We start from the raw sequence: 13957 nt of genomic DNA, 5'->3' as shown, positions 1-13957 counted from the left end.
CCAAAAACGTAGTACCTGGTCCTTAGTTGATTGTTTTGTAGTGCAACACCGAGGTTATACGAGACATGGACTTCGAATCCGGATATTCTCTAACCATTTACATGTAGCAATAGCAGTTCAATGGAAGCCCTTGTTGGTTCCCCTCTAATCATCTTTTGTTTCCGAAGGCAACATATATTGTTTTGATCAGGCACATGATAAAATTAGCCCTAGTAATAAATAAATTTAAATTACTAGTGATGCTGTGTGCATTATAGAAGCAGGTGAAAGTGCTGTACTCTTACCCCCTTTTACCATCTTATTGTTGAGGAATTTCAACCCCAAACAAAAGGATTATTTCCAACGTTGAAGGAAGGTATGTACCAGGTTTTATTCAAATCAAATAACTTATAGGAGAGTTATCGTAGAACAGACACACACACATTCGCTTCAAAAATAGTTAAGCCTGTCATTTCCAACTGGATCTGTGACGTCACATTTTCCTATTCGGTTTCTGAGTAAGCGCTTCCACAGAACAAGGAGGCAAAAGGCTAACGTTGATGACATGCAAAAAAGGCGTAGTCGATGGTTTTTTGTAGAAATACTACTCATAAATTCATAGCTAATCAAGCACTGGCAACCTTGTTTTATTCCATTCCACCTACCACGTTTCCTCCCCTTTTTGCTCAATCAGTTCTCTCTCTCTCTCTCTCTCTCTCTCTCTCCTGGATCTGATCGTACGTCATACAATGGCTAGGGGGGAAATGACTGGCTTAAAGATTAAGATATCGAACTAGGTACTCTTATAAAGTATTTTTATCAGAATATTTTAAAATCAGATTGATACAGAACGGATCTAAGTGCTAATTGTTCAAATTCCATTGAATATGCGTAATATAGCTTAGGTGTTTACGGAAGAAATGCCAATACAGTATGTTAGTCATTGTACGGCACGGTACTGTTCTTGATACAGGCTTTCATATCTTATCTCTTTTCGTAATACTTTTTAAAAATAATCTTTCAACGTGTTTTTATCGAAGATAAGACTAATATTATTCTTCAAGAAACAGGAGAACTTGATTTGATACCAGCACTGACACATAGTGTTGAGTTAGCGTATTCTCAACAAACTTGAGACCATCAATTGAAATGTTTAGATATAGATAAACACAAGAAATATGCCATTTCTATGGTAACTATTGATTTTATTTCAATACTGTTGTTGCATTTCTTTTTCATATCTTTTTTTTTTCTTTATTACATCAGGATCGTGCTTTTAAAAATGTTGAAATTGTTTTAGAGATAAAACGACTATCTTTTGTTCTCTTTGAATGCCTCAAGACGAACAAAGAAGTATTGCCAAGAATTCACAATTTTTTTTTTTTTTTTAAAGATATACAAAAGAACGAGAAACAAAAGTTTCTTTTAAAAGGGAAGGAATACCAATAAATAATTGTTAAGCCTTTCTAAGTATTCCAATTATAGGATTTTAGTGCTTTTATTATAATTTGAATTAACGTATTTTTAAAATACGCCTAAATCTTTATGTAGATTAACAAATTCTTTTTGAGAAAATAAGATGTATGTACCAAAATTCTTTCTTAATGTTAATATTCTCCACTCTTCCATCTTTGCCTATTATACGTACGTACATTATAATTACGTATACTATTATACGTAAATCAAATCAATTTTATTATAAAACTATTACTAGTTTTATAATAATAAAAGAAGTTTGCTCTACTCAGCGATTAGTTTATTATTTAATTTCTCTCTAAAACAAAAATGTTACCTTGCCTTACCTTACCAACTGGCACTACAGCACAGGGTGAGCTCTGGCCTTCTTCACCACATGTCTCCAAAGTTCTCGATCTTTAACCATTTCTTTCCAGCTTCTTTTCATCATCTTCAGATCTTGCTCTATATTTTCTTTCCATCTTATTTTGGGAGGTCCTCTTTTCCTATTAGACTACATCTTTTCATTAAATACTCTTTTTGGCATTCTAAATACCGTGTGCGTGGGTTTTCTCGAGGTTCTCTCGTTTCCTCCTACTTTCTTCATTCCACCATTTCACTTATCTCTCATCTTCACCGTCTCCTTTAGTCTAACCGGCATAAGCGTGGGACGTAAAACTCAAAAAATTCATTTCATTTCATTTTCTTTTTGGCATTCTATTACATTCCATTCTTTCAAGGTGTATGAACCACCATAGGCTCTGTAATTTAACAAATCTTACAATATCTTGTCTCCCTAGCATATGGTCTATTTCCTCATTACTCCTCATTATTCCTCATTACTCCTTCTCATGGTCTATTTCCTCATTATTACTTATCATACATTGGTTTATTCTTCTTACTGGACCATATATCTTCCGTACGATTTTTCTGTCAAATTTCCTTAGTGTATCTTCTTCTTCTTTCCTTAGGATCCAAGTTTCGAGTGGTCTAATCAATGTTTTGTATACCTTAATTTTCGTTCTTCTATGTATCCACCTGCTTTTAAGCAACTGTAAGTTGCGTAGTATACTCTACTTCGTGCTTGTATACCTTCTTGGATTATGATTTTCATGTTATTTTGATATTTATCACTATATTTTCTTGTTTTTAACTGCTTCAAATTCGTTCTCTTTGTGACGTTTCTGTATTAAAACAAAAATATAGTTAATTTTAAAATGTACTTTAGATTCTTTTTTTTTTTTAATATCGATATAGTTATCAAAATGAGTATGAAATAAACTCTTCCAGTTTTATTCAATAATATGCCCTCTGCGCTAAACGAAACAGATGATTAACGAAAGGAAATTGATTACGAAACAATTGGTGGAATGAGAGGAAACAAAAGAATCCACAGACAACGTACGAACACCGTGTTATCAAGCAGACACTCACATGTCCTGTGATCGAACCAGGGACCATTTGCAGTAGAGGTGAGCGCTTTACCTCCGAGCCACCATATTCTATTACAGTTATCGACGATTCATATTTTATTATAAATAATAGCAAGTCCAGAGGCGCACCTAGAAATTTTTGTTGGTAAGGGTCCGAAGTTTGGGTAGTCTTACAAGACACTACTTCTATATAGTATCGAACGGGTGTTAATTTACACCTGAAAAGAAACACGATAAATATTTTTTTAATACTGCCACCTAAATTCTCAGAAATGAAAATAAAAGAAATCTTTCAGTTTAACGTCCCACGATTGTGCCCTTTAGGCTAAGAAAGCCGATGATTAAAGCAAATGAATAATGATGAAAGAATTGGTGGAATGAAAACGTGGGAGAAAACGGGAGTACCCCGAGAAAATCCACTGACACAATGTTGTCCATCACAAACCTACTGGTTGGGCATTGAACCAGGAACTCCCACGCAGTAGAGGTAACCGCTCTACCACTGAGCCACCGTACTCGTATTCATTTAAAAAATGATTAAACGATATTGTTTTTATAGGGAAATGATGAGTACAGATGATGTGTATGACCAAACTTGTAGGGTACATCAATAATGTCTCTGGTAAACAAGTATAGTTTTATTTAAAAAAAAAAAAAAAAAACTACAATTGTACGTCGTTTCGAATTTTTTTTGGGGGGGAGGATTCGAACCCGGTAGACTTTCTAATGGGTGCGCCCCCTGAGCTAGTCAATCTTTACGTCTTTTAAAAACGCTCTTAAAAATGAAGGGCGATTTCTTTAATATACAATATTGTCAACAAAATTTTGTTTCAAAGAGAAAAGAAAATATTGTTTAATTGACTTTAATCATTGATAAAGGCTACTTTTGTTTTGTAGTTTATTGTTCTCAGTTCTTTTTTGAATGTTAATTGTAATGAATGTATCTAGCAATATAACTAAAGACTATTTAATATTACAATTTTTAGACCAATATACCTCGGGCGTTTTATTGTGTGTTGGGGTGACTGTTTCGCATTTACAATATAGTCTAGCATATTTGTTGGTATTAATGGTCATTTTTCTTCCTCGAAATGAAATCTGATCGGCAAAAATTATCTTATTTCATTTAGTGTGTTTATATCTTGGATAGTATTAGTGAAATGTATACCAGGTACACACACCTATCTCATTGTCATGTAGCTGTTTTTATGTGTTGAGAGCCGCACGCACTCCGTGACTGTTTCATCAATAGTCTTGAGAGCGGATGTTGAAAACAGGATTCATAAAACAATCAGAAACCACATAAATAAATAGCTCATATATCGAAGATTTGTTAATGCGTATTTATTATAGCTAGGCCTATTTTATTAATACAGTTTTGTGTTAACAGCGAATGTTTAACGTGAAACGTTAGTACGTATCTATGAAGCTCATTGCTGGAAGAACTGTATGTTGATAAGACGGCTTCAGTCCCGCAACTAGTTTCTTTCAGCCAGTGTAAACACAAATTGGCGCCCTCAATATATATATATATATATATATATATATATATATATATATATATATATATTTGCCGTTTGCACCCCTGCACCCCCCTACAAGCGAAAAAATCCAGTTTGAAAATCCTGATTGATGCCAGCATTGTATATTATAGCAGATAAAAATATTTTTACTTTAATTCATTATTCTTGTTTTGTAATACCTGTCATTGTTTGTGATATTGTTGTTTACGGATATAAAATCTTAATAGTTACAAAACTGTTACATAGAAACTACTCGTAGTTGAGATCTGAGTAATGTGCGATGAATCTTAACATGTATTACTTTCTTTTAGAAAGGTAATTTTAATATCAAGTGAAAAGTATCGTATTGAGTGTTTAAGCAAAGCCATATCTAATTATATTAATAATTGTTCTAAAAGCTTGTACTCTTAGCATCTTCCAGTTCTTTATGGTCACATGTGATATATAGATTTTAAATGTCACCTTTTCTAAAGGTGGGATTTTAGTATTTAATAGTATTCCCGAATCTACTATAATATTTAAGTAGAAGAAATGAATATAGGGCTCTTGGGTGCGTTAATTTTACAGCAGCCATGTCTCTTAAAGCATGGTGAAACCATAGCTGGAAATAACTTTACAAAAATGACTTGTTGATCTTTTCCCGTTGCTCGAGTGTAGAATCTAATTAAAGGTGGTTGACATTTTCGCAGTCTCCGTCGTATGTGACAGTGAGTGTTGTTTAATCTTTCAGATGCGCTGAGAGTGGAGTGAGTGCGGCGGACGGAGGATGGAGGAGGAGGTGAGCGGGTCAAGCGACGAGGGCCACCTGCTCATCCGCGTCCACGTCCCGGAACTCAACGTCCACAAGTGTCTGCAGTTCCACCGCGACGAACTGGTGTGGGACGTCAAGCAGCAGTGCCTTGCCGCGCTGCCTAAGGTGAGTTCTTCATATTTGCTTTCATTTTCACTGCAAATGGAAATTTTCATCGAGACAGATTGTTACGACACATGCTCTCAGGATGGGAGGATGAGCAACAAGCCGTGACGTAAGATGAGTGACAAGTGATGCTTCTATGAAATTGACACCTATGGTTCACATAATAAATTTTCTTTGTTACGTAGAAATTATTTGTACAAAGGTTTAAAATTAAACGGACAATTGTCTTATGAACTAGGGTGAAATAACTTGCGCACTTTAAAATTTCTATATAAAAATAATTCGGGTTCAAGAGTCCATTGGAATGTTGGAAATATAAAAATGGAATGAATTGATATTCGCTGTAGTCTGTATAGTAAATTATCGAGCGTATTGTATGTGTCTGTTAGGTTTGAATCGACAGAGCTCTGTAAACCGTCTTATCGAATCTAGAATATGATACAGACGCGTTCTCCAATCTATTTGTATCTTTATATGAGAATCTTCAATAGAGGACGAGAAGGATAAGAATGGACTGAAGTACCCTTTTAACTTTGTTTATTAGTTCAAATTTAATCACTTGTTTTCCCATTGAAAGTAGATCATGTGTCTCTATTCCTAGTTATGTTTTTAATGAAATTACTTGAAGAATAGATAAACAGGTTAATTTGTCATGCATTACTTTAAGTGCTTTAAGTGAACATTTTAATTATTCGTTTGTGTGCAGAAAGTGGAAGGATGATAAGGATATGCGATAGGGATGAATATGTGATAACGGATAGATAACTATAAAAGAAATCATAGTTATCGCATAGTGAAAATCTGAGGATTCGTATGCTTAGTACCCCTATTCAAAAAATTCCAATATACTGATGCAAAAGTCTACTAATTTTCTTTTGAATACGAGAAGAATTTGTTCATGTGGTTAGGTTGCGAACCGGTGGCTAACAAGTACTTGTCTAAAGTTTGAATCATTACTACTTTTGGATATGTAATTTCGGGAAAATTGAAAATTTCTTCAGATATTTAGGCTTCTGAGTACAGGCTGCTGGATAGTTTTCTCCTGTGTTGTGCAAAGATTCAGATTCTCTTCTCGGTGTGTCGGTTTTGTCTCCATTAACTTTCACTTGAAAATACTAGAGAATAGGACCGTCTAAGGAATCAAACTCGTAAATTAGTGATCATGAGGTGACTAAACTAGTGTTACTTCTCAGTGCACTTGGAACAGGTATGAAAGGATGTCTATAGCTTGCCATTATATTCTTCAGGTTTTGAGACATTTTATCATTGTTTAGTTGTGAGTCAACCAGGATTCTTTTTAGATAATTTAGCTGCACGTATTGTTTTTCATATTACCAGTACTAGACCTTTATAGTTTCCAAGTATTGATACATTTTCATTCATTATTTTGAAGACTGCATAAAAGACGTTGAAGAATATGATATTACAACTTCTATAGATGTAAACGCCATATTTAATAAGCATGAAAATCCATCACCGCAGAAAGAAAATACAAGTAAATTCTATCCAATGTCAATCCCATTGAGACAAAATAGTTATTTCCTGCGTCCGTAAACTCCATTTGTATATTTTTCTCCCGTCTTGACTCATCCAAAGATTTTTCAAAATGTGCATTTTTTTTTTTAATTACAGTAGTATTACCCAGGTCACATTTCTTACGCAAGGCACTATCTCTTATTTTACCTGTCTTGATTTAATTATCCAGAGTATATTCGTTGAGGAGTACGCATTGTGCAGTTTGGTCCATGATCCTTCATTCAGAAATTCCTGTAATTTGTTCAATGTCAGTCGCGAAGACAGAAGTAGTCTGAATGAAGCAATTTCTGTAAATGTTCCACCATTGTACTAATTTTTCGAGTAATATATATATATATATATATATATATATATATATATATATATATATATATATATATATATATATATATATATATATATATATATATATATATGTGTGTGTGTGTGTCACTGTTAGTAGTATGTCTGTCGTTGTTAGGAAAAATCAAACAACAGATACGCTCTGCTACTTAGGAACGTATACTTTCGATCATGTACAGTTTATAAGTAAATAAAAAATCTATTATTGTAGAATTAAAACTATCAACCGGATTAGATTGACAATGAACGCCATACATTTTAATGCTATAAAACTTCTCGATTTTCTCAAACTACACTCAAGCATATCATTTTATTCAGCTTGGTGTGATCTATTCATTGATGTGCGTATTATGTCTGGGCAATAGTATAGCTAAACAAAAAATAAAGTTTGAATTAATAGCTAAACAAAATATAAAGTTTAAATTAATAGCTAAACAAAATATAAAGTTTGAATTAATAGCTAAACAAAAAATAAAGTTTGAATTAACCATAATTTCGGGTTTTATCTCATTAATCGCAATGCAAAACTTGATTAATGATGCTTTAGCATAAGTTCCGTTGCAATAACATCACTTTTTAGGTTTGAATTCCCTTCTGGGCACTTGGTAAGCGAATGCGTCTTCGACGCGGAAAATCCGGGTTCGATTCCCGACAGCTCATGTACCTCAGGCTCCAGTTAATCTATAGGTTCGTCTGATGTAGCCTCTGTGCTGGAAGCGGCCGTGTACCAAGAAATGTTTGTTGGGATGTCCAAGCGTATCGAAGGAGGTTGAATGCTAAAACCACTATGACTATGTAGTATTGATCGGGTATTATCCTGCACTCGAAAATACGATAAGTAATTGTAAAATACTTCCACCTTCCTTTTCAGAAAAAAAATGATAGAACAGATGAAGTGTAAGATCAAATTTCCACGCTGGGCCGCGGTCGTTCAGTGTCGAGTGTTCATCTGTGATGCATTGGGTCCCTGGTTCGATCTCAGTTAGCGTCAAGTAAACTTTGTGGTGAACAAACACAGTGTACGTGGGTTTTCTCAGGGTTCTTCCATTTCCTCCTGCTTTCTTCATTTCACCATTTCGTTCATTCCTCATCATCACCATCTCCTTTAGCCTAGCCGGCATAATCGTGGGACGTAAAACTGAAATATTTCATGTCATTTTTCAACCTTTCATGCAACATCGATCATTTACCCTATTAAATAAGTATAATTCTATTGAGAAAGTGTACAAATGTATGTTGAGTTAGGAAGTTTGGGGGATCCGGATCCTATGGACCCCGCGAGGGAACGCCCCTGGTTGAAACGGGCATTAAACTCCAATCCAACCAATTTTTGTGTTGACAAGGAGAAAATTTCTCAGAAATTACGCAGAAGAAGAATGTATCTCACCTACGGCATTTTGTTCAGCTCAATGGGTTCTATCGATTGTTATAGGTTTCATCTTCGGAAAAATTTTCCCATTAAAGCTAACGATATTGTAGAATTTAACCTCTAATATTGTTCTCATTTGTTACCTGAAAGCTATTTACTTTCTCTGTTATTATTACTAATAGAATAACATCTTCGTATACCTTTGTTAATTAAATTTTCACTTCGAGTTTTCAACCATAACTGAATGACGCTAGTTAATTCAAGGAAGATGATAGATGTTTCATTGGCTGATGTTATTAAGCGTGGAATAAAGAAGTTATTGAACATGAGAATTGACAGCCTAACAGGAGCATGAAAGAAAGAAAGAACAGTTGTGTTTGGTACGGAAGCAATGTTGAAAACGCAGTAAGCGTGATTGTGTTCAAATCTCTGTTGACATTAAGGAGAAACGGGTTCCTTAATACTTTAGCAGCCACTATTTATGTAGCGGTGCAAGGAACTGTTAATTCCTCATCTAAAGATAAAATGTACAACAGCTACAAAACTTGTAATTCTAGAAGCTTCGATAATGGAAGTTTCCCTGCCAAACGTTATATGCACAACTTATAAGATTTCGTTTACCCTCGTTTTCCACATACATTACTACGTGAAGTGATTAACGAAAGAAGACAAAGACGCGCCGCGCCGATCACGACAGTCGATCGTTACGAGGCAGTGTTGTCAGTGCGGACAGATTACTTCTGTACATTGTAGTAGTTATTTACAAGAAGTATCCATTTGCATTTTCACACATTTCACCGTAATTAAAAAAACGCATGAGAGTCTTTCATAATAGTGACAATACTGTATCAATACATTTCTCATATTGCTTATTACAAGGAAATGTGTCTGGAAACTATTCAATACGTGAAGTACGGAGAATGAGATTGTTACGCTATTAACACTAACATTGAAAATTTCGGATAGAATTTTCAAAAAGATACGACCATGGCGCACATATATAAGAGCTTGGACCAAAAAAAGTTAAAAGAAACGTTCTGGAAGAACAGGTGTGAAATTCAAACTGGAATGTTCTGATTATGATGCGCAGAAGCGCATTAGTAATTCAATACTCTCTACGTATTAGTTTTATTAAGTGTACTGTTGTGAAGGGAAAATTATGAGTAATCTGTACAATGTTGTTTATTTGTTTACTCCTAATAGAAAATGAATAAAATTATAGAATAGGGGGAGGATAATGGTGGCTCAGTGATAGAGCGTACACTTCTATTATGAGGGGCCTTTTGTTCAATCCCGGACTATGTTAGTTTCTTGTGGACTGGGATCGAACGTCATGTCCGCTGGTTTTCTCTGAGTTTTTCTGTTTCCTCCCACATTATCATTTCACCAATTATTTGATAAGAATTTGCTTTCAGTAATCACTCATCTTCTTTAGCCTATAGGGCATAACCATGAGACGAAAAACTAGAAATTTCATTTCAAATTATAGAATAGATACACAGGTAACGTTTACATGTAAACTAAATGAATATTATTGAACATATTGTAGAGATACATTATAAACAAGACTCGTTCAAGGTACTATTTTAAAAAGCCTCCCCCGCTAGTATAGTGGCTAGCGCACATGATCCCGGGTTCGATTCTCTGGGGCAGCACTAAACGCATTACAGTTGTTTGGATTCCACCGTAAATTGGAGATGTACGTCTCACATAGCCTCGGTACTGATAAAGGACGCTAGATTTCATTAAATAAACAAACCGAAGATAATACCATTTAAGTGTTACGACCTTGACAAAGAAGACAGAAAATAGATCTTAAAACTTAATTATCTATCTAATATACATTATTTGTAATGATTCTAAGGTATCCTTACTAGCATATAGAAGAAGGTATGTGTGTGTGTGTCTTTCATTACATTTTTCGCATGTGAGTCATTACAGATACTAAATGTTGTATATAAGCAGATCTTCACAAGATCTAATCATGTACAAAGCCTACTTTCGATTTTGTATTTGAGGGTGCAGGTGATTGAACATCACACGTTCTACCAGTGCAAAAAGTGTAAAAACTCGGAAACCCTGAAGTTAGACAACCCAAAACACATATTACATTGCGGGTTGCATATGTTTCAGTTTGTGTTTACGAACTTCATTAAGATTATATTGCATGTTTGAATTAATATATAAGATTATATTGATTATTTAAATGTTTTAAGATTATATAAGATTATATTCTTTGTTTTAGGATTATATTGAAAAATCTGAAATAGTGATAAGGAAGGATATTTTTTACGTCTAATTTATCAAGTCTGCAATGTACAAAGATGCAGAAGTCTAGAAACAGCCCTATTTTCAAAGAACTACATGAAGAAAGAAATGTTGGATAGGGATAGTACTTGAAGACCTAGTTGGGTAATGTGTAATCGTAGCTCCATTTTGAATTTGGTCTAACATTTTCATGGAGAGAAATTAGTCTTACATGGATGCTATTTGTTAATGCGAAGCGCCTGTGTAATCGTCTTTTCCCTTACGTCTGATATGACAGGTGATCAACGGGTGCTCTGCTTTGAGCTTTCGATTTACTTAACTTCAGTTACTGTGTCCGATTTGTGGCGACTTTCGATCGTCTACGGTGCGCTTTCTTCTTCACTAGTTTTGTTTCTCTAATTTTTCAAACTATATGTACGGTAGGGACGCAGACAAGGTTGGACAACGACAAGCCTGGACACTTAATTTTGGTCGCTCCCGACAAGGTTGGACAACGACAAGGTCGGACGACGACAAGCTTGGACAACGACAAGCTTGGACACTTCTCAATTTATTCTCTTGCGCCAGACTCGAACTAATTCCTGAGGTGTCCACGCTTGTGGTCCATCCCGACAAGCCTGGATGCATCTCATTTTGGGTCGTTGACGACAAGGTTGGACGACGACAAGCCTGGACACATTCCCGGGGTGTCCAAGCTTGTTGTGGTCGATCCCGACAAACCTGGACACATCTAATTTTGGGTCGCTGACGACAAGGTTGGCCAACGACAAGCCTGGACACATTCCTGAGGTGTCCAGGCTTGTCGGGATCGATTTTGGATCGCTGACGACAAGATTGGCCAACGACAAGCCTGGACACATTCCAATGGGCCGATTTGGTGCATTCAAAGCACGTAGATCTGACAAATACAACTGTTTATTCACTTGTACGGGTGAACAAGGGCAGTTAGTGTTATCAATGCACAAGGGCAACTGTTCTCTCTGATTATACTGCAGTGTTATTTATATACCACCGTGATATTCATAAAAATCGTAAGAAGTACCACAGACATGAGGGTTCAAATCTATTCAAGCCATCAGGCTTTGGAGCCGCTACGTTTCGACGACATCGTTTCGGCGCCAGCTCAGTTCGGCGAAAATTTTATGTACAAGGGCACACATCCCATTTAATAATTATTTAAGTAAAACGAAAATTTTGTAAATAATAATAATCTCTTTTAATAAAAGATAAATAAATTTAAAATAATTCGAAAATCCTCTAGTAGAGGGCAGTATCTGACTGGCGAGAATCAACCAATAGCGATATAGATGCGAGCCATGCAACTCTATATTGAAGGGCATGTATGTATGAACTGGAAACGCCTTAACTGGTAGTTTGTTGGAACAGACATTTCAAATTGGGTCGTTGACGACAAGCATGGACACATTCCTGGGGTGTCCAGGTTTGTTGCGGTTGATCCCGACAAGCCTGGACACATCTCATTTTGGGTCGCTGACGACAAGGTTGGCCAACGTCAAGCCTGGACACATTCCTGAAGGTGTCCAGGCTTGTCGGGATCGACCCCGAGATTCTTTGACATATCTCATTTTGGGTCGCTGACGACAAGGTTGGCCAACGACAAGCCTGGACACAAAAAGTGTCCAGCCTTGTCGTCATCCAACCTTGTCGTCGTCCAACCTTGGCGCGGTCCCGTACGGTATTGTGTCACAACTGTCTGTTCTGACAGTGCGAAGAATCTTAAATTAATTTAAAATTACCATGATGCTTCGTTAGTCAGTCATAAGGATTTTCTCAGTCCGGTTTTTGAAGGCATACCGTTTCGATTACTTGTATTGAGGAAAAATTCCGGCGTTAAAGCACCATTAACACCTTTCCAAAGGTCACTGTTACCTTAACTAATAAACAATACTATCTTCAAGGCTGTTTCTTGACGAATTCTAGATCCGATTCTAAGATCTTCATAAGATTTTAAGATGGTCGCCATGATGCTAATGCAAGTGATTCTTATAGTCTCCCTCTCACCCAACATATGATCCGACTTCCTGCATCCATTCCAAAATTAAAAGACTATTTCCCGATTAAAATATATATCATAAGAGTAGGACTCTTTGAAACCAAATCAGTAGCTAGTCTTCTACAACTGTAATTATAAATATTATGTAAATATCTGTCCATTTTTAGAATACCACGGTAGTATTCATTCCTCTTTGATTTTGGCTCTTCCGTGCACGAGAGTTACCAACCTCCTTTTGCGCTGGTGTACTATAGCTTTCAGTACCTCAGCCTTTTCAGCCCATGAAGGGCTCCGGTCGACCGGCTAGCCAGAAGAACATGAGTAGTTTAGGTCATCGACTCTTAAAATTGCAACTTCTGTCTTACTTGACCCACAAAGTACTTCCAAATTCTCTCAGCATGGTCGTGAGTTATGACCATAGATAATTTTGTCCCTTTACTGAAAATCAAATCCAGGGCTACATTTGCTGACATTTGACTGCTTGAAAGCACATACGACGTAGCTCCTTCTTGCTCTTAGAAATCTCCGAATGACTGTCAAGAGAATTGACACAATTTTTTAAAGGAGAAATGAATCTCCTAAATATATGGAAGCCTGTCAAGCATACATAACAGTTAAAAAAAATTAAAAAATGACTCGTGTCTGCTCAATATAAACAAAAGAGTTGGCACTTCTTTGGCAGCAAGGTAGAATGTGAGTTGATTTGTGATATCGATTAGCCATTTATAGCAAGTCAATAGATTGAGTATTTTCCAACTGACGATGCCTGAATACTCGTTGTAGAAAAGAAAAGAAACTGGTTCCATTGCAAGGAGCGTTACGGGTGATATTTATTCATTATTGAGAGGTAATGAAGCAGAGGAGGAGAGATATGTAACATGCCATGTAATATTAGTGTCATTAAAGAATGACGTGAACAGATTCTCTGATCACTATCTCAAGTACTTGATTCTGGGAATTTCCTCTCCAGGAGTCGTTGTGCTGAAGCTTTTGGTGCCTAAAGTCTACTTGTGTGTTTGTGTATGTTTGTGTGTGTGTATCTATGTGTGTAAGTGTATCACATCTTCGTGGAGAAGTTTGGATCTCAATCCTTCTGTGATTAGGGGGCGGAACGAGACGCAA

The 13957-nt window shown here is 36.0% G+C and overlaps 1 protein-coding gene across 9 annotated transcripts in view; it reads left to right on the top strand.

Annotated features, from left to right (window-relative positions):
• Prosap (SH3 and multiple ankyrin repeat domains prosap) overlaps nt 1-13957 on the top strand; it is a 474641-nt gene that overhangs the window by 217721 nt on the left and 242963 nt on the right. For all 9 annotated transcript variants that reach the window (XM_081751681.1, XM_081751684.1, XM_081751680.1 and 6 more), the window contains one exon: nt 5121-5306. In XM_081751681.1, coding sequence (XP_081607807.1) covers nt 5157-5306 — 150 coding nt within the window. In that variant the 5' untranslated portion in view covers nt 5121-5156. The remainder of the gene's footprint in view (nt 1-5120; nt 5307-13957) is intronic.

This window comes from Thermobia domestica, chromosome 3, assembly GCF_964235325.1.
Source record: "Thermobia domestica chromosome 3, izTheDome1.hap1.1, whole genome shotgun sequence".
Taxonomy (NCBI): Eukaryota; Metazoa; Arthropoda; class Insecta; order Zygentoma; family Lepismatidae; genus Thermobia; species Thermobia domestica.
This window is presented reverse-complemented; position numbering and strand designations above follow the sequence as displayed.